A 27,495-nucleotide genomic window follows, 5' to 3' on the forward strand; every position below is an offset into this window, starting at 1 on the left:
TGATTACACTTTTCGCAGAATAAGATATTGATTACACCGCAAATTTGTGTGACAACTGAAAATCTAAAATTAAAAATAACGGGTTTAATACAACATTTAGTTAACATACCATTCTGTTTATAAACATTCAAAGTTGTTTACGAATACAATATTTTAAACAAATTTTGTAAACATGTACACGAAAAGACACATACAAAATGACAAATAATCACGGAAATCAAATTGGTAATTTCGAAATCTGATAAAAGCAGAGTCATTCATACTATAATTATATGAAATAGTAAGAATATTTTTAAAAATAACCCAATACCTTGACCTGTTCAGATATTTTTCACAGGTAACTTTTAAATTTTTTTACCTGTGGGATGATTTGTTTTGGTTCATAGTGCATGCATTGAATGATTTTCTGTACTATTTCGAAACGACCTTTTTGGTATTGAGTAATTGTCAGTTGTATATATTGGAGGTTAAGATTTTGACATCAGAAATACAACGGAATCAAAACTGTAAGTACGCTGAACCCTTTGTGGTATGTTTTATCAATTAAATTATCATGTTTATCCCAGTTTATTGTCTTTCATATGGAACAACTGGTCACCATAGTGAACTCATAATGGTGCCAGTCCTAAATTGTTTTCTGTAACTATTTCCTGATATAATTTGAAAATTGTTAATCATAACTAAATGGTACTATATTGATCTCATAAGTAAGAATTCGATCAATTCCAAAGATATCCAAACTGTGTTTACATTGTAAATTTTGATGCCATTTGAGATGTAATTCCACATTGGCTAGAGGTATTAGGTTGGGGACTTGAGATCTCACAAAACACGTTCAACCCTGCCGCAGTTATGCGCCTGTCCTTAGTTAGGAACCATAGCCTTAGTTTGTCTTATGTGTTTTTAAATTTTGGATAATTTATGTTTCGGAGTTTGTGTGGCGTTCATGTTACTGAACTAGCTGTAGTTCGACTCCGCAGTGGCGGATCCAGGGGGGGGGGGGGTTCCGGGATTTGGAATCCCCCTTTTTTGGGACGATCAATACATTTGAATGGGGACATATAGTTGGACCCCCCCCCCCCCTTTTGTCCTTGGTTGGGACCCCCCCCCCCTTTTTTTTTCAAATGTCTGAATCCGCCACTGCTCCGGGTGCGGGATGTCAAAGTTATCGCTGTGTTGAAAACCTATTGGTGACCTTGGGCTGTTTTCTGGTCTTTGGTCGGGCTGTTGTCTCTTCCCCTTTTCAATTCTCAATTCTATAACTTATTTATAGATTGGGAAGCAATTAAACAAGAGCATAAAAAAGTCTTTCTGTTAAACAGAATGTAATTATAGAAAGTAAGTTATCTTTATTTAAAGTCAATATTTCATATATACAATCAATATAGAAACATGAACTTTTTAGAGCATCTTAACAGGTGGGAAAGATCCCCATAAATAGGTACTATTCACATTTATGGGTATTGTACCCCAAAACGGATATAAATTTTCAGTGTTAAAAACAAACTTTGGTTTCAAAGATATTTGCTGTAAAACGCAAACATTCAAATAACATATATATTCATATAACTATAGGACACGGTTTACTCTTAACAGCATGAATGGAATTTATTCTAAATAAAAGAAAAAAGCCTTCTAAAAGTGGGCTTTTGAGACCATTATCTTTATAATCAGTCATTGTTTGAACAATCATGGACTAAAAGGTAAAAATGTGAATGTTTGTAGATTCAGATTAAATATGTAGTCTCACCACTTTTAATACATATAATACAACCATCATAATATATGCATTGAATAAAATAGTAATTTTATAAATCAAAAGAGTGCCATTCTATAAAGAATTATGAGAGACTATAGAAATTTGCACCTTGACAGCCATTATTATGAAATTATGAAATACCAATTTTTAGCTATTATGATGAAATACGCATTTTGTAGATAATTTTTTTCATTAGTGTATATTGATTACCGATTTTTGGTATTCTACCTATAAATGGTGTTATATTAAGGTATACAGGAATATTTTTTCTGAGACAAGTGCCTGTGTGAGGGTACCGATTTATGAGGATCTTTCCCCAACTGTTTAACCGACTGAAAACCACCGATAAGCAACACATATATAATATAACACATATATAATATATATATATGTGCAAGTCATACAATCAATTCAAGCAGCGTATATCAAGACATATAGCATAAGCAACATATATAAAGCAAATCAACATGTACATATAAACTGACACACACAGCATTAAAAGCATACGATATCGATACATATCAGCATGTTCAAATAAAACGCATACAGGATATTATTATATGATATCTCACACATGAAAGTTTAAGAACAATCATGTGAAAGAAATAAGCTAAAGCACAATTTAAACAGTAACAACATAAAACAGCTTATTAGTTATTATTAGACAGCAAATTATATAGCAAGTTTGAAATAAAAAAAAAGATGGAAAAAAGTAAAAAAAGATGGAAAAAAGTAAATAAAGCTCGAGTTTGCTTTTAAGTTAAACTTCTGGGCAAACAAGGAAGGTCGTTATTTGCGTGAGCTACAGGTACATTTTTCTGAGAAAAGAAAAACAACCCGATTAAAATCTTAGAACTGGTAAAAGCCAACTACTACAAGCTAGGACATAGGACACCAATTTCTGAAATAGTACTATACTTAATATTATTATACCCAATCAAAATAGACATTAAAAAGCAATAAAGCAAACACGAAAATGTACAAACACCAAAACATCAGTTTTGAATTTTTCAGCATTACTTGACTTGCGTAATTTTAAACTTCCTGTTAAAAACTAGAATTTCTTAGAAAAAAAAACTTAAGTTTTTTGACTAGCCAGAAAAGCGGATCGAATTACATGGGATATATCTGTTTTCACGATGATATAACTACTGTATAACGTGTAAATATGAATATACTCGCTACGAAATAGGAGAAAAGTTCGGCGTGCCTCGCTTTTCGTCCTGTTTCTAAAGCTCAAACAAATACATTGTATATTTTCCAACATTGAATGTTCATATATTGGCCCAATTGAGCTTTTCTCATCACTTTGCGTCCGTCGTCCGTCGTCGTCGTCGTCCGTCGTTAGCTTTTACAAAAATCTTCTCCTCTGAAACTAGTTTAAAAAATGTGTGGCGTTACCCGGCCAACCAACCAAGATGGCCGTCATGGCTAAAAATAGAACATAGGGGTAAAATGTAGATTTTGGCTAATAACTCTGAAACCAAAGCATTTAGAGCAAATCTGACATGGGGTAAAATTGTTTATCAGGTAAAGATCCATCTGCCCTGAAATTTTCAGATGAATCTGACAACTGGTTGTTGGGTTGCTGCCCCTGAATTGGAAATTTTTATGGAAATTTTGGTGTTTTAGGTTATTATCTTGAATAATATTATAGATAAAGATAAACTGTAAACAGTAATAATGTTCAGCAAAGTAAGATCCACAAATAAATCAACATGACGAAAAAGGTCAGTTGCCCCCGTAAGGAGTTATTGCCCTTTATAGTCAATTTTTAATAATTTTGTAAATTTTGTAAATTTTTGTAAATTTTAACAAAATATTTTCCTCTGTAACTAATGGGCCAAGTTCATTATAAATTGAGATAATTGTAAGTAGCAAGAATGTTCAGTAAAGTCAGATCTACAAACACATCACCATCACCAAAACACAATTTTGTCATGAATCCATCTGTGTACTTTGTTTAATATGCACATAGACCAAGGTGAGCGACACCGGCTCTTAAGAGCCTCTAGTTATCCTGAAATTAACTCCCAACACTTGAAACGTTAGTTATTAAATCTGTCTCAAAACTCTTCAAGTACTAGTACAAATAAAGCAGAATTTATTTGTATGTCTGTTATTTGTACAATAGTTGGCTAATTGCAGGATGAAACCGTCATCGATCTTACGAGAGTTATACATGTATATATATTATCAATAAATGATATCAAATAAACAGAAACAGATTTAACATTCATGGAAAACTTAAATATTCATTTCAGTTTTACGATGGTGATCAATGGAATAAAAGTAAAGCAATCGATATGGCATCGGTCTACATATTTGTCTTTATTGTAGTATACAGTATTAGACCGTTGGTTTTCCCGTTTGAATGGTTTTACACTAGTAATTTTGGGGCCCTTTATAGCTTTTTGTTCGGTGTGAGCCAATGCTCCGTATTGAAGGCCGTACATTGACCTATAAAGTTTTACTTTTATGAAATGTTATTTGGTTGGAGAGTTGTCTCATTGGCACTCACACCACATCTTCCTATATCTAAGTATCATAAATGAGTAATATTTGTATTCTCTATGTTCACTGAACGAGAAAAGGGAAATGATACAAATAAAACAAAAACACATAAAAAGAACAGCCGTTTCAGTAATCTTCCTGAAAATAGACCGAGATCTCTATGTCATTCTCTTTTACATTGCAATGACCGTGAGGGCATTTCAATGTATTGTTGTCGCAGAGATTTCTACTTACGTAGCTTTTGTGTTGGACTGGTAACCGATCTATAAATACGCGGACATTATTGAGTGTAAAATAACATTCCTTATCGCTTGTTATAAATTCATTTCTTCAGATGAATACGCATAAAAATATTTTTATAGAACATGAATTAATAAAATGAAAATGGTTTCCCGTTAGAAATATATATGAAAAATCTTGGATAGTTTGGAATTCTTTTCAACTGATTTCCAATGCTCACGAATGACACCAAAGCTGTTTTTGAGAGATGGGTGATAAGTAAGAACACATGGAGTCCTTTTATTTTTATTTTTAACTTTGTATTCCAATAGTTCACTCCTCGGAATTGACTCCGCTTTCTGAAAGCTTTTTTTGATATTTCCGTGTTTGTAGCCCCTTTGCTTCAAGCGAGTTTCAAGTTGACGTAATTGTCTTTTAGTTGTTTCTGTGTTGGAACATATTCGCTTGACTCTAAGCGCCTGACTGTATGGGATGCTCTTGGTAAGATGAGCAGGATGGCAACTTTTAGGGGACAAATATTGATGAGTGTCAGTAGGTTTAGAATATAAATCTGTAGATATGATGCCCTCTGTGAGCGAACTTGAAGTATCGAGGAAGGCGATTTTGGATTTAGACTTCTCATGAGTAAATTAGATACTAGGATGTATGTTGTTGGCATGAGTGATAAAAGTATCTAAATCCTCGTCGCTTTTATTCCATTTCATATCCACATCATCTATAAATCTAAACCAGGAAAGCGGTTTTTCGATGGAAGTTTCAAGGAGTTGTTTCTCTAATTTGCCCATGAAGATGTTGGCATATGACGGAGCCATTTTGGTGCCCATGGCAGTTCCATTTACTTGCAAATAATGATCTCCATCAAAAGTGAAGTTGTTTTATAATATATCTTATATAGTTAATATAATATATCTCATATAGTTTATAAGATATCTGATATAGTTTATGAGATATCTTATAAAGACAATTATATAAGATATCTGCTAAATTATATGATTGATTTTTGGTTGCTTAACGTCCAGTGGCAATTATAGGAGATATCTTATAAACTATATAAGATATCTTATAAACTATATAAGATATCTTATAAACTATATAAGATATCTTATAAACTATATAAGATATCTTATAAACTATATAAGATATCTTATAAACTATATAAGATACCTTATAAACTATATAAGATATATTATAAAGTTTATGAGATATCTTGAAGTAAGAATAAATAGCAAAACGGCTTGCCATATATAAACCCCTTCTATTCACATAAATGACTAAGTAGAGTTGTAAAATAACTTTAAAAAATATAACATCCTTGTCACTGACAATATTTTACAACATGTGAAAATGACTTTCCATGTTAACCTTAATGATCAATACGTGACATAAAATCAAATAAATGATTTTAATAACGTATTCATCCCGGAAACATTGACAAACATCCTCCTCTTTAATTTGTTTTGTTTGTTTCAGATACGAAATCAAACGAATAGGAAGAGAAACAAAAAATGGGTAAGGAATTTGGGCTTTTTATTTATTATTTTTATGATGAAGACTGGGTCAGAAATTTGAATTGTTTTTAGTAACAGTGAACTTTCTTTATCTTATGCTTTTATTTAGTATTATTTTGTATATATTGTTTTATAGTATATTATGAGTTAATTTAAAGTGCTCTTTCACAATGTATTATTTTACTTATATTTATTTATTTCACGGTCCAAAATTTCAACTCAGTGCTTAAGAAATACTCCATTCCCGCCTATGTGTTTTTTAAATGAAATATGCGTCTAATTTGTCGTTAGATTGCCATCTCACTGATATATACTCAACTTCTCTTATCGTTCATGTTTAGAGCTAGTTTCCTAATGTTTGCTAAGACTTTGGTTGGATTGCTTGCTTTTAATAAACGTTAGCTCATGCATTGTAAATTAAGATTAAATTTATTAATATAGACAGACATACCAAAAAAGTAGTTAAACTTGAATATATATATATATTATTATGTTTAGATTTGATTTAATGTTTTCCCAATTACAATTGTACATTAAAACAAGAACTATCTTTTAAAAAGATGTATCCGACGTATTTAAATTTGAGTATATGTTTAAAACTATCATTTCGATAACCTTCAGAAGTACAAAGATGCCATTTAAAGAATGTTTTCTCTGTTTGTGTTCAGTATTCTCGGTCCACGTTTCTTCCTGTTTACATTCACCAAAACCCAGCGGAAATCTCACATGCGTAGGTGCGTTTTAAAAGTCATGTACGTTCGTACAACAAAGTTTACAATTGTCTCGAATAAACAGCTGTCACGGATGCAAAGAGCTATTGGAGAAACAATCATTTTAATAAAAATATAAATCTTTGTAAGATCTAGTTCAAATATTTATAGTTTTTCACTTGCTTTCCATCACGATATAATTAACGAGACGTTTTTTCAACCACAACCAAATCACCCACCATGACAGCATTTTGTCCAATCACAGAAAGGATTTTCGAGCATGCGTATTCTGTTGCCATAGTTAAGCGTCCTTAAGTTCAAAGGGCACAAACCGAAACTATACCGACTACGTCGGAAAAATAAAACAAACAAACTGACGTAAGTCTTAATCTGCATGCATTTGGAAATTATATACATATATAATACTGCTTACAAAAAAGTAGTCCCTAATACCAGCCCCTTAAAAAGACCGATGGACGTCCGATTGATCTCGGACTTATATTGTAAATAATATTAATAATACTAATCATGTTTTTTAGTATTTCATGTCAATTAAAAAAATCTACTTGAATTATCTTGATGCTGAATAGTATAGATAAAACAGACATCTTATTTGAAGGCATCACCATAAAAACTACGATCTTACAGTATTATTTACTTTACTGAATCGAAGCTTACTCAAATTTTCTTCAAATTAGTAGATATGAATAATTTGACTAGCAACATCACAAAAAAACAAGACTAGCAACATCCCAAATAATAAGACTAGCAACATTCACAAATAACAAGACTAGCAACATCACAAATTACATGGCTTGCATCATCAGAAATAAAAAAGACTAGCAAGATCACAAATAACATGACTAGCAAGATCACAAATAATAAGACTAGCAACATCACAAATTACCTGGCTTGCAACATCACAATTAATTAGACTAGCAACATCACAAATAACATGACTAGCAACATCACAAATAACATGACTAGCAAATTCACATATAACATAAACTAGTAACATCACAAAAAATAAGACTAGCAACATCACAAAAAATAAGACTAGCAACATCACAAATAACAGACTAACAAAATCACAAATAACATAGACTAGCAACATCACAAATTACCTGTCTTGCATCATCTAAAATAACCTGACTTGTACATAAAAACAACATAAAAAATATACTATATTAATAATGCAATGTATATATAAAGATCCATAAAGTAACTGAATGGTAACAAAATAGGCATATAGATGTGTAGAAAGCTGCGTATATGGAACGGGTTGATTTATTGAGATCTGTGAATCTGTTATTAAAAAGGAAACGGGATATATATGAATTAAAATTTATAAAAATAATGATAACAATAAGGGATGTCCATACTAAGATGCCCATACTGAGATATAATTTAGTCGATAAAAGCCGGGAAACAGCTTTTGATAGAATTAAAACTGTACACGTTGTACAAGTATTAATGCAAACTATATTTAAAAAAATAATAAAAAAAACATTAACTTGTATCATTTCTACTTGTTAGCTTTAGTGAAACCAAAACAGTACGACTGGAAGGATTCTAACTTGGCCTTGTTTGGTTCAGATACAGAAAAACAAGTCAAAAGTAAGTATATATGAACCTCATACACATATTAGTAAACTTGTTTTTTTAGTATTTCATGTTAATTAAAAAAAATCTACTGAAATTATCTTGATGCTAAATAGTATAGATAAAACAGACATCTTATTTGAAGGCAAGTGAACCTTAAAAAGTTCGATCTTATATACAGTATTATGTACTTTACTGAATCGAAGTTTACTCAAACATTCTTCAGATGAGTAGATATGAATATTACTAAAGTTTTATAAACAGTCATGAACAGTACTGATATGAAATCTCAACTTTTTGACAATTGTAGAAGACCATGTTTTAACCTCAAGATTATTTTATGTCGCATTGTCATGCCTATGACTCGCTTTTTTTTTTACTTGTATTGAACGTGAACGAGCTTGAACCGTTAAGTTTGAAACGGTGCTTTGAATTATAATAAAAGCTTTTTCGTACTGTAAGGCTTTTCGTATCTGTTGTTTTTGAAGTAGCTATGTCGAACTGAAAATGTTTTTGTATCGCTGCTTTGAGCTAGCTGTGTCGAACTGCAAGTGTTTTGTATCGGTACTCTGTGTCTACTGTAATTTTTTTAAGTACTTAAGCTGATCTTTCGAACCCTTTTCAGCTGATTATTACAGTTTGTTCAGTGTTGTGCTGTTACACCAGCATGTTATTTAACCCCACCACAATCAATATTTGCCCTTCTAGAGCATCACACTTTTTGCTATAGTAAACATTTTCGCTTTTGAATTGTTTAATATTCACATGGTATCTCATGACCATTTTTAATATAAAAAGACTCTGTTAACACATTTATAAATATAATAATAAAAAAAAAATCTCGTTCTGGCTATTAACCACATTTCCTGTTTTCTGTAAATTGTATCCTTTACTGCACCATACTTGTTTATGCTGTTTACTTTCCGAGATAACATTGAAATAGATCACGCCTTAACAATGTCTGAAAATTTTTTAAGTTTTTTTTTTAACTGCAATAAAAATTGCAGAAAGTTAAATGTCCGCATTACATGATCGTGTGAAATTTGAAATATAACAAGGATGTAATTGCAGATGACTGTATTTTTTGTGTGGAAAAGTGTAATAGGAGTTCTCTAACTGACTTGCAATGTGAAAAAAAAATAATACAATGGCGTTCTATCATACAAATAAAAAATACTCGCAAGCCCACTAGGATATAGTTCACTGCAAGAGTATTAACGAAATAAGTTGTTTTGTGTTAAAACTACCGTATACATATATATGTTGTCCTAATTTTGTGTAAATATAGTGATATGAATCAGTCAACGCATTTGTTCTATTAAAAGAGCTTAAGTTTTCATCCATCTGTCAATCGAATATCTGCATATACTGCTTAAAACTATAAATTATACTTAATATACAGATAATCTCTCCTGTACATGTATATCCATAGGTATAAAAAAAATCCTGTATTTAAATCAGTCAACTATTGATCGACATATTTGATATAAAGATTATATCTGTATTATTACATCGGCTTAAAATAATCGGACAAAAAATAAATGTGCTGACTAATGTAATGGCCAGCTCACAAATGTCTATTAAAGTAAATAGTGATCGAAGTTTAAATCTTTAAATGGTCATACAAATCATAAACATATTCAACATACTTTTGAATTTGTGACGTTCTGTATTTTGACAATTCACTTCATATGTCAATACTAAACACAGGTGCTTTGTATAAAATATTTTTGATATTCTAACCTTTTTAAAATTATTCAATGGGTTCTTGCTCAAATTAAAATAACAGTCGGTTATATATGACGCCCCATCTATTCCTGGAAGAAAAGAGAGGCATCATATATAAAAGAAATCAATTTTTTTTTGTATATGGACTATATCGTTTTGCTATCAACAATTGCTTACAGCTTACCCTCTTTAATTAAATATAATCGATTTTTTTTGTATAACCATCATTGGCATACACTCTATATGTAACATTAATATTGCAACTAATCTAATGATCGGTGGATAAGAAGACTGTTCAATCCTCAGTTCATATTGACTGATGCATGCTTTCCTTGCAACTTAATAGTCCTTTCTTAGAATTTTCAATTTCATAAAATATGATCGTTCTTGGCATATGTGTACAATAAGAATGACAAGGAAGTATGGCGAAAAAACATTGACAATCAACAACATAAATAACCAAACTAGCAACACAAACTATAACCTGACTGGAACATCACAAAAAGCAGACTAGCAACATCACAAATAAACCGACTAGCAACATCACAAATAACCCGACTAGTAACATCACAAATAACCCGACTAGCAACAACACAAATAACCCGTCTAGCAACATCACAAATAACCCGACTAGCAACATCACCAATAACCCGACTAATAAAATCACTAATAACCTGACAAGTAACCTCACAAATAATAAGACAAGCAAAATCACAAATAACAAGACTAGCAACATCATTAATAACATGACTAGCAACATCACAAAAAACATGACTAGCAACATCACAAATAACCTGACTAGCAACGTTACAAATAATTTGACTAGCAACATCAAAAATAACCTGACTTGCAGCATCACAAATAGCCAGACTTGCAGCATCACAAATAGCCAGACTGGCATCATCACAAATAACCAGACTAGCAACATCACAAATGACCCGACTAGCAACATCACAAATAACCCGACTATCAACATCACCAATAACCCGACTATCAACATCACCAATAACCCGACTAGTAACATCACAAATAAGAAGACAAGCAAAATCACAAATTACAAGTCTAGCAACATCATTAATAACCTGACTAGCAACATCACAAATAGTCAGACTAGCAACATCACAAATAGCCAGACTAGCAACATCATAAATAGCCAGACTAGCAACATCATAAATAACAAGACTAGCAACAACGGAAATAACAAGTATAGCAACACCACACACAACAAGACTAGCAACATCACACACAACAAGACTAGCAACATCACAAATAACAAGACTAGCAACATCACAAATAACCTGACTGGCAAGATCACAAATAGCCAGACTAGCAACATCGCAAATAACAAGACTAGCAACAGCACAAATTTCCTACATAACCACACTATCAAAATAATCTGACTAGCATTATCTCAAGAAATCTGACTTAACATCAAATAACACTGTTTTATATCATTAATAGCCAGACTAGAAACTTCACATATAACCAGACTAGCAACATCAGAAATACCCAAGTAGCAACATCCCAAACGACATGACAAGCATTATTTCAAGATCTCTGAATAAACCTTAAATTACTCTGTTTTGTATAATTATCATAATTTTCACTACTAAGATGATGAATGTTATACTTTACACCTTTCAGAGGAATCGGCAGAACATGAACCAGCCTGGAAAAAAGCAGGTTTGAAGCCAGGTATCCAAATTTGGAGAATTGTGGTATGTACATTCGATTTATTAGTTAGACATACTAGTTGTTTGCTTTTTGTCCTTATTCATGTTTGGAAAGGAAATTTATAAGTAAATCGAACTGTCAAACGTAATGTACACTGAAGTATAAAATAAATCTACAATTTTTAATTTTTCCAAACAACGTGCTAGCGAATATAAAAATGTTTAAGTTTATGAATAAATGAAACCTTCAACATTATAGACGTGCATGATTCTTTTAGGAAGACCAAGTTAGTTTTTCATATCCGTATAATTGGCAACACCAATTCCATTTTAAAATATAAAAGCTCATTTCAGAAATTCAAAGTTACACATTGGCAAGAGGAAGATTTTGGGAAATTTTATGACGGAGATTCTTATATCATACTGAATGTAAGTAATTAGTTACAGGCAACGTTATTGCACAATTTTTCTAAATTGTTACTCACTGATGCGAAATCAATTTTCTGTGAATAATCAAAGCTTAAGTTAGACAACGATATTTTCTATTTCCCAAACATTTCTCTGTATCAAAATATGGCAAAATAATACATGAGAAAAGGCTATTCTTTGTCTATTCTAGATTTCATAAGTGTTCTGATGCATGAATAAGCAATTCACAAAGTATGCAGAGACCGATTCTATTTCATAATTTAGATACAAGTACATGACTTTTTTAATTTGTATACGATAGGTGAAAACTTATTTATGAAAAAAATATTTTCAATTTCTACAGGTTGAATATTTTCATAGAGATATTAAAGATGCTAAAATACCAGAACTGTATGATGATACATTTTTAAATATCTAAGTTCCTTTCTCACTCTAGTAATAAATATCTGAAAAATATATATATGTAAATCTTGTTCCAGACATACAAAGAAGAAGGGAATGAACAATTGTTGTTTGATGTACATTTTTGGATCGGAAAATACAGCACACAGGTACATTATATAACTATTTTGAATACCAATTATCATTGATTTGTTTTTTTATTTGTTTGACATTCAGACTCTGATGCTCAACATTTGATGTCTGTTCCACATATAACCTTTTCACAATGAATAACACAATGGCCCAACGTCAATCACTTTGTTCTATTTAAAAAAAAAAAACTTTCTTAATGAGGTTGTAAAACTAATCCATATTCTGTTTAGCGTTTTTTAAACAGACGGGACTGGTCGTGGTTTCTTTTGTTTTAAACTAAGATCTTATAAAGGATTTTAAAGTTTCTGCTCTATTTAAACTATTCATTTTCAACCCTTCAATTGGTACAGGTAATTTCATTTTCATATCCCTGATACAAGTGTACGCTGCAGTTAAATCATAGTCATCAAATATCTTATCAAACGCTTTATACCATTCTATGTCTAACGGCGGGTTCTTTCGGGACGTTTTGAGAACGTGCAATAAAAACTCAAAATGACTCGACAGCATAAAACAAAATCAAATGTAAAAACATTTATTTTAGTAGGAGTAAAACAAAAGAAAGCATGTGTAAGTAATGTGTATGAACTGATATTCTGGTAGGAAAAAAATCTCTTAGAAGATTTAATTGTTGTTTATTGTCCACCCAATAAACGTGAGGGTAGTATAATATGTGAACTTTCCAATGCTCAAACCCTGACGTCAGCTGAATGAAATGACGTTTCAACCCCAGTAATACTTGAGAATATTGAAATTTAAGAAATGAATTTGATTTTCCTGATACTAATTAAATTTCAGGACGAATACGGAACAGCAGCATACAAAACAGTTGAATTAGACACTTATTTAGATGACGCGCCAATCCAACACAGAGAAGTGCAAGGCCATGAGTCAGAATTGTTCAGATCATACTTTAAAACCATCACGTAAGTTATATTGAGGACCTATCAAATTATATACTATTTCAAAAAAAAAACGTTTTGAACCACCTGGTATTTCATGTTCTATAATTATGCAATGATTGGCAGCAAAAATAAACTGAGCTCAATGCATAAAAACTGCTGTCTCTTTTGTTAAAGGGGGTTTAACCCAATATTGTGGAACAGCGGGCATGAAGCGATGGCCCACTAATTATCGACTTAAAGCATTGACATTTTTACATGTTCTGTATTACAATTCTTTTAAGAATGAGCCTTTTCAGATTTTTAAAGCATTCCAATTAAAATAATAGCGCCTGTTTGTCCCCAGTTATTGTCTTCATCCAAGAGAAAACAAATTATACAATGTAACTTCAAATGGACCAAATAAAAACCGTTTTAAACTCATTTCACGGGCTAATTGTGAAGTTTAACAAACTCTACAAAATTTCATGGTAAAACAATACGTTAACAGTTACTGTGGATCAAATGTTCATGTTTGCTCCCTTTGTAATGAACTTCTAACATGGTGTCAAGTGTTGCAAACTGTATTTCAGTGTGTTTTTTTGTTGTATATATATCATGATTTGAAATATATGAAAATTTATGTTTTTTATATGGCCAATCTTTGATAGCCTTTGTTTGAAACATTATTCACTTTTTAAGACAAAAGACAATAGATGGTTTGTGTATTGTATTGACACTTGCTCACCTGTCTGAGAGTTTACGGTGACCTCTAAACATGATTGTTTATTTTGTGACACAATGCTTCTATGTCTCAATGATATATATTCAATATGATCTCCTATTCTAGCAGATCCTAATTGTTGCTGTGTATCCGTATATTTTAAGGGTTTTAAAAATTATTTGATTTAAAAAAAAATAATGTCTTCAAAACCCGTTTGTATACAAGTTAGATGCAGTAAAATTGCAGTCGTTGTTTGGATAGACCTTAGCCGTTAATTTGCACACAAAACATCATTCAAACTGTACTTGTAGGATTCCTGCAGTCCTTTAGTGGCCGTTTTATCCATTTTACCAGCCCAACCTATTTTACAACCCAATGAAACATAATAAAATGTTCTAATATAATATTTAACCATGTTCTTGTTGTTTACATTTTTGTATTAAATAAACATGAACGGAATGAAGATACCAAAATTTTCTATTATTTTGTTGAACACTTGAAGTAAAATAAGTTACCAAAAATGCTTACAAGGAATTTACCAGGAAACAGGATTTTTTTCAAATTGAATCAAATGATACTTTAATTACCATTAATAATTTATTATCATACCATGTGCAACATAACAACGGGTGTTGTTACACAAGTGGAATTGCTAACCTGATTAAGTGTCCGGATCATGTCCTTCTTGGACATTGTGTTCCTCAGTCTTAAGAATTTTTTAAATAAAATTGAGAATGGAAATGGGGAATGTGTCAAAGAGACAACAACCCGACCAAAGAGCAGACAACAGCCGAAGGCCACCAATTGGTATTCAATGCAGCGAAAACCTCCCTCACCCGGAGGCGTGCTTCAGCTGGCCCGTAAACAATGTATACTAGTTCAGAGATAGTGGACGTCACACTAAACTCTGAATTATACACAAGAAACTAAAATTAAAAATCTTACAAGACTAACAGAGGCCAGAGGCTCCTTACTTGGCACAGGCGCAAAAATGCGGCGGGGTTCAACATGTTTTTTTATAGATCTCAACCATCCCCTAATACCTCTAGCCAATGTGAAAAAAAACCACACAACAATACGTACAGTAAACTTCAGTTCAAAAGAAGGCCCGAGTCCTATGTCAGAAAAGTTAACAAAAGAAACTAAACAAAATGACAATAATACATACATTAACAAAGGACTACTAGCAGTTACTGATGATGCCAGCTTCAGATCTCAATTAAACTGATTGAAAGATTATGTCTTCACCATATGAATATCAAGTACAATCCCTCCCGTTAGGGGTTTAGTATTATACCATCATAAAATATATGAGAAGAACATAATCTGTATCATGCTAACAACTGGTTTTAGAATAAATGTGTTTATTTCCGATGCAAAGACCTACAAGTGAATCAATATTTAAAGCAAAAATATGACCTGACAACAGTATCGTAACTATATCCCTTCTTTAATGAGTCCATTTAAAGGTTTTGTAAGCTTTTGAGGTGAATGCCGACATTTTTGTGCTTTGCAAAGGATACTTATTTTTTAGTGTAAATTCACATTGCGATAAGACGTGTCACGGTACTTGTCTATAGTAAATTCATGTATTTGGTTTTGATGTTATATTTGTTATTCTCGTTGGATTTTGTCTGATGCTTGGTCCGTTTCTGTGTGTGTTACATTGTAGTGTTGTGTCGTTGTTCTCCTCTTATATTTAATGCGTTTCCATCAGTTTTAATTTGTTACCCCGATTTTGTTTTTTGTCCATGTATTTATGAGTTTGAACAGCGGTATACTACTGTTGCCTTTATTTATACCACTATGAAAAATTGAATGTGAAAAACACTAACGTATAAGATGTCTGCATGTTAAATTATATTTACGAATGACCTTGAAACGAAACAAAATTTAGCAAACGTCTTGACTAGCTTGTGATATCGAAAACCTTGTAATACACAAATTTATCTCGCTAAAAAATCTAATACGTTGTTACATACACGAACGAATCTTACATGTTCAGATATATAAACACCATAAGATGATGACAAGGGAACGTCACTATCTAAAAATTGATAATTAACGATAGGACATGAAATATCATCTCTTTTATCATAAAATTTGGTATTGAGTTTCCCGTTAATGATATAGATATCAGGATCGAGGAAAGGGCAGTTTTAAAGTCCGTTTTTTTTTCTTTTCTTCTATTTTCAATGATTATGTTTTTTCCTATTTAACTGTCCTTTATGTTATATCTTTATTTCTCTTATATTAAAAGTCGTTTTTGTTGTACCTGTTTTTAATACTTTTATAATACTACCTCTAGATATCTTCATGGTGGCGCTGACAGTGGTTTTAGACATGTTAAACCAGAAGAATACCAACCAAGATTATTTCATTTCCATGGTGATAAATACGGAGTAGAAGTTAAGGAGGTAAATTTTCCCCAATTTAAGCTTTATTGATTCATGTTGGATATCTGCTCAAATATTGAAGAAATTATGTTTTTACAAATAGCAATACTTTACATGAAAAAGGACAAATAGGTAGGTATTTATTTTATCGACAGGGTCAAACTCCGAAAGTTGTTTAAATGGAGCAGAATTAGAATATAACAGAGTAAGTGGCCTGTTGCAATAAACTTTAGACCCTTATCCAACAATTCTTCATTTTCTAGTCATAGTCGATATCCCCGCCCTTTATCACAGGCCACACAATAAACTACTGGTGCAAATGTTAGTATGAAGGTGCATGAGGTACATCTATCATAATGACATATCAGTAAATGTAAATCAAAGTACTGAAGTACTGAACATCAGAGGACCTCAAGTTGTGTTGAATTATTGATAAATGACAGGTGTTTATATTATACCTACCAGACAGATATGTTCACCATACAATATAGTACAAATATTAAATATAATATGCTATCATATCTGAGATACTGACTTGAACTAGGAAACTTAACTTTGTGAGTTATCAATGATTACTTGGTCAAATAAGAACTGTTAGATTGGCATTATGACCATATAGTTGCACACATACAAAAATCGTTAGCATATAACTTATAATAGATAATCAACATAGCAAGCAATTCTTCGAGTAGCTATATAGTCACTCACTGAACTATGAAAAAGAGGTTCAAGACAATCATATCAAAACAGATAAATTGTAATATTGTGGCTAATTAAAAAATAAAGTGGGGAAAAATATATTGTTTTGGCAAAAGGGGTGGCGAAAAAAATAATTGACCAAGGGGAAACTTTGGGGGTAAAGATACCAGATGAACAGCAAAGTCATAAATGGAAAATAAACTTACAATTCCATGACAAAAACTGAAAAAGACATGCATACAAATAAACGTACACTAGAAACAACATAGAAAACTAAAGACTGAGCAACACGAACCCCAACAAAACAGGTTATCTCAGGTGCTCCGGATGGGTAGGCAGATCCTGCTCTACAAATGGCATTAATTAACAATGTTTGTACATGTAGTATCCAGGTCTTTTTTCTGAAACATTTAGCTTTTGGATCAATTGCTAATTAAATGGATGTTAACACAGCAAGATTACTATCCCTTATTCTAGATTTTTGTTGCAGTCAACACAAACTCTTTAAATGTTCATAAATAGCTTCACTGAGTTACATTTGTATCTTGGTTTTATTGTAATACAGTCAATCATTTATCCATTATATTTTTTTTTAAATTAGCAGCTATACATGTACATTGTAGGTTCTGTTTTCTAATTAGGTCTTTCCACCTTTCCGTGGAAAGACCTATTGATTTTGTTCTGATTATTATTTTTTTTTTCTTCCGCCTAATTTTTTTTCTTGCATAATTTTGTTGTTTCAAAAGATGTCGCTTAGATATTTGGAATATGATATCGTATAGTTTATACGCTTTAAAACTGACAACCGCGCAACTAGATACTTTGCGTTGTAAGAGTTATCTCCCCAAACACTGTTTTTCTTGTGGCCACTACTCCTTCGCAACCGTAAAAGATTACGACAAATTTATTTTACCAAATTGCTCGTTACATCTTCAGGATTCGGAATTAGTTTTAACCGAAGCTATCCGGATACTCCATATGAGAGTTATTCCCCCTTATGTATTTGATATAAGTGATTTGCATTTCTAACTGGTAAACCATAAGTGCTAGAGACCTAGGGTCTTTTAATTTGAGATCCTTGGTCCAAAAAAATGAAAATTAGGTCAAGGGTCAAGGTCATATTCTAAATTTTTTATTTTGGCTTATTTTTACTTATTTTCAAAACCTTATAACATATCTACATCTTATTTTCACTAAATTGTTAGTTGCGACATGCCGTTACTTATAAATTTTGATTGAAAGGGTGCGTAAACAATAAATAGGAGTTTTTGCCCATCTTATATTTAGAATTATGCGTAAAGTCATATAACTCATTAACCATACATAATAAAGACCTAGGGTCTTTTGATTTGAGATCCTTGGTTTATGACCTTGAAATTGAGGTCAAGGTCATAGGTAATTTGCATGTTCTAGATTTTGACCTTTGCTTTAAATTCATATTTATATATTATAAAGCCATAGGAACTGACATTTTAGATTGATTTTTAATATTTTGATAATTAAATAGATCTTCACTTGTGGAAAGACCTTCAGTTGTTCTTTGAACAATTGGTTTTTAATTATTAAATGGTTCATTGTAAATATTACAATGTATTATATGTAGATAACCATTTGCTAATGATGGTATTTTTGTTAATTGAATATCACAACATTTGGATAGTTTTTCAACTGTTAGGTTTTTTTCACTTTGTTCTGGATTTAATACTTTGGATAACACTGGTTTAGCAATGAGAACATTTTGCACTATACATATAGAACACAACTACCATATGAATGTGTCGGTCCTTTGTAAGAAACCTGTAAAACAGGCCTTGTAATTTTTTGGTGTATATCTTGATTTCCCGATTGTACATTGAGGTGGCCATTAGTTTTCTTGTATATATTGTTTAACATTTGACATTTCATGGCTATTTCTAACTGATTTATGTATAGTTTTTTTCTGATTGTAAAAATGTTGTATGGTTATAAGCTTTATTTCTTTTTCATCATTTTGTCAAGAGCTGGTGTCTGATTTATACCAATCATACCTCCCTTTTCTTTTTTTATGAATAATGACAAGTTTGGTTTTAATTTTCATTTATGTATGTACATGTAACAATATAAAACAGTATATATACATGTATAATCTCATTCCATCAGTAATATTGGTCATTGTCGGTATATATTTATCTTTAAGTTTAACAATGTACTGTGAAAGAGCTATCTTCTAACAGATACTTAGTATATAATGGTTATTGTGAAACCACTGATTCAAAGGACAAGTTTCACTTATTGCCCAAAATAGCCTAAACTATAAAACTCCAAAAAGTTCTCAATTTGGTTCGTAATTTGGGTCTATTTCAAAAGTCTTAACACTCAATAAATCAGTTCTTTTCATAAAAGTACAATTTATGTTCCAAATTTGTCAAAATGTGATGATTTTGGGCAATTTTCAGACCTGAAAGCTTTAAGCCTTTAGGAATAAAGATTTGGCCGCTACCTACATGTACCATCCAAAATGTTTTGTAACCAAAAGAATCCAAATCTGATATATATAATTCATCAATATAAAAACTTTTTAGATCTTGGATGGCAGCCAAGTTTAATTATGCCAAAAACAATTAAAGTTTTACCATAGTTATCTGTGGTATAATTTTCACAATTATTCAATGGTTTTGTTGTGTCTGATTTTCGAATAGAAAAATAAAGATGGCAAGAGCTGAACGATGCCGCCTAATTTTTTTAAGTACTGTAACATATGAACAACAGGGTCAGTGTGGGGCCACTAAGCTAAACTGCCCGCTTTGCACCAGCCAATATAAATGAATGCCTAGGGTGGGAATCGAACCCACATACACCAACTCTGTTGTCCCTATATTTTTTTTAAAAATAAACAAAAAATTGTCAAGAACAAATTTAAAAATATAGCGCTCATAGGTTTGTCTCGATAAAGATTTGCTTAGTTTGCTCATGCAGTATCCCAATATTGCTCTCAATAGTATAAATAGGCTCATGTGTGCTCAAATAACCATTTAGATTAGTATCAATATTGATATATATCTAACTCAATTGAGTAGATCTAGCTCAAATTTTACTCAACATATAACTGATCATATTTGCTCAATTTAAGATCTCATGGGTGCTCATAGATAAAGTTAACTGATTGTATTTCTCATAGATATAACTAATCATATTTGCTCAATTCAAGTTCTCATATGCACATATGCATGTATGTGTGAACAAATGTCTAATATAAGTTACTAAAATTTGACATGGATATGGTTACACATTTAAATTAAATAATGCTGTAGAGAATGATAAGCACAAGTATGTCATCAAATTATCATATAATTTTGACGATACATGTCATGTATGGTCAAAATAATACAATACTACAAGCTAAGGAAGACTTAAAAAACAGGACAGTTAATCTATATTTATATCTCCATAACTGTAAGGTTTCTCCCAATATATCTATAGTAATTCAGTAAATGTGATTAACCCAAATTCTGACATTTCAGTGTACTGGTAAAGTAAGACTCTTGATCAGTGTTGATTTTACGAGCAAGAGTCTTTATACACTCAAAAAAAGTCCAACTCTGTAGGAAGAAGAAAAAGTATAAACAATAAATTCAACCAATAATTATATATTAGAATTACTTACATAGACATAGTCAAAGTCATTACAAATTCCGCGTATTTTCCAGTCAAGGGACATATTCACATATATACTAATGCAACAAACTAAGTCGGAGAAGGAGCGAAAATCCGAAACAGTAGCTTAAAAAACAGAAAATAGTTCCGTGTGTGTGTCCAAGTGATCAATCTACTTGTTATTTACGAAGAAAAGAAATTTAACTCAAAAAATTGTTGAGATCTTTATAAAAACAAATTGTTGTTATAAAAAATACACAAATAGTAACCTTATCTTTAAAGGCCTTGCAGGTTCTTGTTACTCCTACCCAATCTGCTGGTATTTTCAAAATGGCTGCGGGGGACGTGACCTGATAATTTATTTTAATATTATGACAGATTAAATTTTCCTGGTTTTGCTACGTTAATATTATAGACAAATATGCTACAAACGGTTTAAAAAGGTTACTCCAAATCAAATAATTGAAATATAATTACCTTTCTGTGTATAAATGTGTGAATTGATTTCCTCTCGATTTTCTACACGCTCGCTCTTACCCTCTTGCGCACTCGTGGTATTCATCCGCAACAACAATTTTCGACACTTCATTGATATTAAAGATCGTTTGATTAAAATACAAATATTTCTAACGACAAAACATTTTCATATTATAAATTTTGCATTAAGAAAAATTAAAAAAAACTGAGTATCCATTGAAAACATGAATATAAAAGAAGCGATACGGAATTTTATTCTGCACTATATAGGTCCGCGGGTCTATAATGTCGGTTATTATTCCAAAACTAATTATATATACATCTCTTTGATCTTTGCGCGAATTGAAAAGTAGGCGATGGCAATACACCCGAGGCCCCTCAGGGGCCTCAGGGGCCTCTGATGTAAAAATGTTATAAAACGTTTATCTTGCCTTGTCATTGCCATTAAACATTTGGAATTAATATACAGCAATGAAGAAAACATAAATGCTTTGAGACTGACAACTTTTAAAATAAACGAAATACTACTTAAAAATATATATGACACTAAAATAATATCAATATTTGAAAATTACAGGTAACAAGAAAACGAAGCAATTTAGATTCGACAGACGTATATATTCTTGACATGGGTGCTAAAATATACCTCTGGCTGGGAAAAGGTTGCAATAAAGATGAAAAATTCAAGGTATGTATCCTTGAAATCTACACATGCTTTGTATATATACAGTTATATGTTCTTAAAGTTACACTGAAATGGCAACTACTATATGACGAATTGAAATTTGCAGTGAATTCATTTTAACTGAATTTCAGTCCACTTTCGAAAATTAAAAAAAAGATGTTCTTATCTGTGGAGCTCAATCTCGAATTTTAAGACTAAATATTCTTACTTTTGAAGCTACATAATTCAAAACTTGTATTATTCTTTGAAAATTGTTAAAAATATTTTTGATTCTTAAAATATTTTTATGAATAAAACAGGTTTTTTTCAATGTTTGAAAAACTGATATTTGAACATCTGATTCTATAGGGTCTGCAGTATGTCAATTCTCTGAAAGATGAGAGGAGAGGAAAGAAGACCGAAACTGAGACTTTAGAAGAGGAAACAACCTCAGAATCAGTAAGTACATATTTTTGTATACCTATATGAATCTATTATAGAACAACAGTAGGCGCAGCATTGTTGCATGTTATAGCATTGTAGCTTTATTTTCTGTTGTAAAGGTTTTGATTGAGATTATTCTTTTTCGATATTATATATATAAAATATGTAAAAAATTGTATCAAGCTAAAACGTTAATCTAAATTGCAAAGGGTAAGATTCGTTTCAAATCTAAATAGCCTCCTGTAAAATCTTCAAAATCCTTATAAGAATACAACATATTTAATAATTATTTATCATAAGAAATCCATCTGGTAATGACAATATCTATATGTGAATTTTTTGTTAAGATTAAAAGAAACTCCACTACTGTTAGCACTCACTGTTTTCATTGATTTACAAGTGATATTAAATGAACTAAACCTTTTGCTCCTGGTAACTAGTGTCAAACTCTTTATTTGCTGTAACAGTAAGTGTTTGCCAAAACTTTGTATCATTTGTTTTATTACTAAAACAGGAATTCTACAGGTCATTGTGAGTAGTTCGTCATTGTTTACTTTGGGTTTGTAGATGATAACTGTTCTGATTGTTTAACTATTTTAGGACGAATTTTATAAAGCTTTGGACCAAGGAGATGAAGATGATTTTGATAGCAGTTCTGATTTTGTTTCTTCAAAAACAGAAAAAGAACTTTACAGGTATGCTTGTCATTTAAATAGTATCAGAAAGTTGTGTGCATAAAGCTATAAATCAGAGGAAAATTAAATTTTGGAAACATTTTTGCAATAATTTTTAAATATCAAAATTTTGATAAACATGAAACAACATTTTACATTTTACACACCTTTATATCATATAACTTGATATGAGCAATGTCCAACACCCGTTTATATTTAATTTTTATTACCTTTTGCCATAATATAGATATAGATAATGTGCCCTTAAACAAACAAAAAACAACCATCTTTTTCGTGTCATGTCTAGAGAACTTGATGTTTGAATCAGACTGGTTTAAGAGGGTATGTTTTCTCGCTTCTTAATGGCCTGGCCATTGCTATTTATTCAGCAAAATTGGACTTGCTCTTTCCGTCTGTCTATAAGCAAAGAACGACAAATAATAGCTTTAAGGCAGATAAATCAATTTTTATGCAATTAAAGGAGAAGCACTAAAATGAATGTGCTCAAACACATGGCCTTTTTTAGTATCCACATCTCATCAGATTTATATCACTCCTAAAGTTGAAATTTTCAGTCATTTTGAAGTCGGATTTTAAAATGATTTGATGATTGAGGATAAAATAATATCTATAAAAAACGTGTTGTGATCACAGGTGCTCCGGAAGGATGAGCATATTCTGCTCCACATGTACCACTTGCGTTGTTTGCAGGGACACTTATGTAAATTCTGTATCCAATTAAGTGGATGAAGATTCAGCTTGTCATATATAGTTGACAGTCAAATTGGACATAACGAAAATCTATAAGTGTTGATTTTCTATTAGTAAATGTTAAAAGCAGTATGTGTTGGAATTTTCAAGGTTAGGAAAAAGTAAAATTACAATAATACCGAACTCAAAGGAAAATTCCAGACTAACCTTATCTTGAGGTTAAAATCTAAAGCTCAATACAGCAAACGAATTGAAAACAACTGTCATATTCTTGACTTGGTTCTGTCATTTCTTTATGTAGAAAACAATGAACTAAAGTAAAACCTGGTTTATAGCTATTTAAAACTCACACTTGTATGGCAGTCTCATAAAGTTCCATTTCATTGACATGTCACTAATTGGGACAAAGCAGTCAACATTAAAACTATGCTAACAAACATAATTCAGTTATGTCGAGAAAGAATTCCCTAAAAGCAATTTAAAAAAAGTTTTTTGGGATTGTCATTAGATTTTTGGACTGACGACAGCCTAAACTGCTTACCCTTCCGGAGCACCTGAGATCACCCCTAGTTTTTTGGTGGGGTTGGTGTTGTTTATTCTTTAGTTTTCTATGTTGTGTCGTGTGTGCTGTTGTTTGTTTGTCTTTTTCACTTTTAGCCATGGCGTTGTCAGTTTGTTTTAGATTTATGAGTTTGACTGTCCCTTTGGTATCTTTCGTCCCTCTTTGATACAAACATATATATATATATATGTATATATATATATATATCATTGAAAAAATTCTTTGGAATCGTATATAACTAAATTGTTTTCTGTAGGTTATCTGATCAAACTGGAGAAATGAAAATGACATTGGAAAAGACGGGTCAAGTACAACAGGGTGATTTAAAATCAGAGGTAATTTAGCTCATAAATAATAATTTGTTGAACAAAACGTATCTTGAGTATTCAGTGAAAAATTTGCCTTTTCAACATTCCAAATAAAGGCAACAGTTGTATACCGCTGTTCAAAATTCATAAATCAATAGAGAAAAAAACAAATCCGGGTTACAAATTAAAACTGAGGGAAACGTATCAAATATAAGAGAACTACGAGACAACAGAGACACAACACCGAAATGTAACACACACAGAAACGAACTATAATGTAACAATGCCCATTTTCCTGACTTGGTACAGGGTTAGTAAAAGAGTAAAATAAAATTTGATAAAATTTATCATACACTGAATTCTGATTGTTTCTAAAATAGAAAAGCGGAAAAATAGGTTAAAATAAACATGTTTAAAAAACATTTTGCAATGCATAAAATATTCTAAATGGTCTGATATGTTTCTTTTCAATTGTTTAGGATGTTTTCATATTGGATATACAAGATGAACTATTTGTATGGATCGGAAGTGCTACTACATATGCTGAACGCAAAAATGCCATGACCTATGCACATGTGAGTTTACATTAGTAGTATTTTCCCTTTTTCCGTATATAAATTTATAATATGCATGAATTATGTAATTTGAATATAGAGGCTAGCAATTTAATTACAATATTGACGGAGAAACCTTAAATTCATAAAGTAAATAAGGACAAGAATAAGAAATGTCTCAAAATCAGATAAAAAATTGCCAAACAGCTGGAGAGAGCATCCAATTTTCATTGAAATTAATTATTTGGCATTACCTCTCGATCACACTCCATTGACCTTGATACTTTGCATATTTTAGAGTTGTAAGTTAATAATTTTGTAAGTACATTTTAAGGGAATCACAAAAACAAGAGAAATAATAAATTAAAATATATTTTGTAGGTATATGTTTCATGTTTCATGTTTAAGCATTGGCTAATATTATTTTTTGAAGTTTTCATTAATTTTGTTTTGATCCCATCCCTCAGTGATACTCCATTCACCTTGACAGTTTTGCAGTTTATATGTTTTTAAAAGAGTTGCAATTTGGATTTTAACACTCATATACTAAAATCGAAATTATATATAGGGGAGACAAGTGTCAACAGTTTATAAATGTATTCAATTGGTGGGATTTTATTTTCTTTAAATTCAAATAATGTTGGACTCGAACGAATTATATCTTATCTAATGTGAAGCAAAAATGACCAAAGTAAAAGATGAGTAGTATATAACTATATATGATTAAGACATAATGATTTCCGTTTTCAATACTTTACACACAGACACACGCGCGAGTTTCGTTATTTTGAAAAATATATATGAATAGTCTATGATGAATTCCACACTGAATTAACTTTGCAATTAATTTCAGAACTATTTAATGAAAACAGATCATCCATTGGTACCTGTTAGCTGTCTTAATGAAGGAAAGACAACAAAAGCGTTCCACTCTGCAATTGCTGCATAAACAATCAAAACTTGTATTGTATATCTTCATCTATATAAACATATGTATATGTATATCTTCATCTTTAAGTGAATTGTGTATAACATACAGGGTGGGTTTCAAGAAGTTTATAAATTTGTGAAGTTCTCGAATTATTTATTCAACTCTGAATGTATGCCTTGGAAATTAATCCTGAAGTAATTAATGATATTTGTTAACAACTTGTAATAAATATTTTGTTAACTGTAGCTGTTTATAATTTGTGAGACTGTTGAGTAATTGAGTTGCTTTAAAAATCACACACAACTCCAGTCCGTTTTTTCTTTACACTTTTTAAACATCATATATCATGGCATACCATTTACAAATTTTCAAATATTACAACGATACAAACATAAAAACCAAAAGAAATGATTATAACAATAAGTCCATCACTTCGAACGTTTAACTGCTTCGATTACACGTTGGTTCATCATTATAGAACATCTGTGTAACTGATAACCACACATATGTGGTAACTGTAACCACATCCCCGTCCTCTTTTCCTCCATTGTGACATCAACGAGTGAGACTTATCACGAACTTGTTCTTTCATTGCTCAACATAAGTGGTATCACTAGTGGAGCCTATTCTGCTTAGTGATCTGGAGCACCTGATATAATCACATGTTTTGGTTGGGTTTAACATGTTTCTATGAAGTGTTAAGTTGACTTGTTAGTCTGTCTTTCGTCTGTTGTTATTTGCAATAGCTTTGTCAGTTTCTCAGAAATTTCATCCTTAATATGTTAGTTCCTTTTGAGACTACACTATTTTGTGGTTTAAAGGTCTACACAGTTAAAACATGCCGAATAAAAAACATCCTTCATGGACAGGCTGTAGATTTTACATGTAAAATATTTTAAAAAGTTATAGCTATGGACAAATCCTTATAAACATCTACATACCACATGCAAGTTCAAGCACAAGTCATTTTGTAAAACTTATGCACACAAAATACATGACGATGATGATACACATAAAATAATTTCATATTCAGGGTGAGCACATTTTCGATATGAATATTAATCCTGCTTTGAACAAGACCGACACGAAAGGGCAGATTTCTGAAACGCTAGAAACAGCAAATACCAATTTTGATATAAA

The 27,495-nt window shown here is 31.3% G+C and overlaps 1 protein-coding gene across 1 annotated transcript; it reads left to right on the plus strand.

The window, feature by feature from the left end:
* The first annotated feature begins 326 nt into the window (after positions 1 to 326).
* Positions 327 to 26,600, plus strand: LOC139514294 (gelsolin-like protein 2). The gene is made up of 14 exons (XM_071303333.1): positions 327 to 506; positions 5,984 to 6,022; positions 8,268 to 8,348; positions 11,706 to 11,779; positions 12,089 to 12,163; positions 12,643 to 12,714; positions 13,496 to 13,623; positions 16,611 to 16,719; positions 22,085 to 22,195; positions 22,541 to 22,630; positions 23,216 to 23,310; positions 24,819 to 24,897; positions 25,350 to 25,445; positions 26,278 to 26,600. The coding sequence occupies exons 2-14, from the start codon at positions 6,019 to 6,021 to the stop codon at positions 26,371 to 26,373; spliced, it is 1,110 nt and encodes a 369-aa protein (XP_071159434.1). The 5' UTR covers positions 327 to 506; positions 5,984 to 6,018; the 3' UTR covers positions 26,374 to 26,600.
* The last annotated feature ends 895 nt before the right edge of the window (positions 26,601 to 27,495 follow it).

Source organism: Mytilus edulis, chromosome 1 (genome assembly GCF_963676685.1).
Source record: "Mytilus edulis chromosome 1, xbMytEdul2.2, whole genome shotgun sequence".
NCBI classification, from domain to species: domain Eukaryota; kingdom Metazoa; phylum Mollusca; class Bivalvia; order Mytilida; family Mytilidae; genus Mytilus; species Mytilus edulis.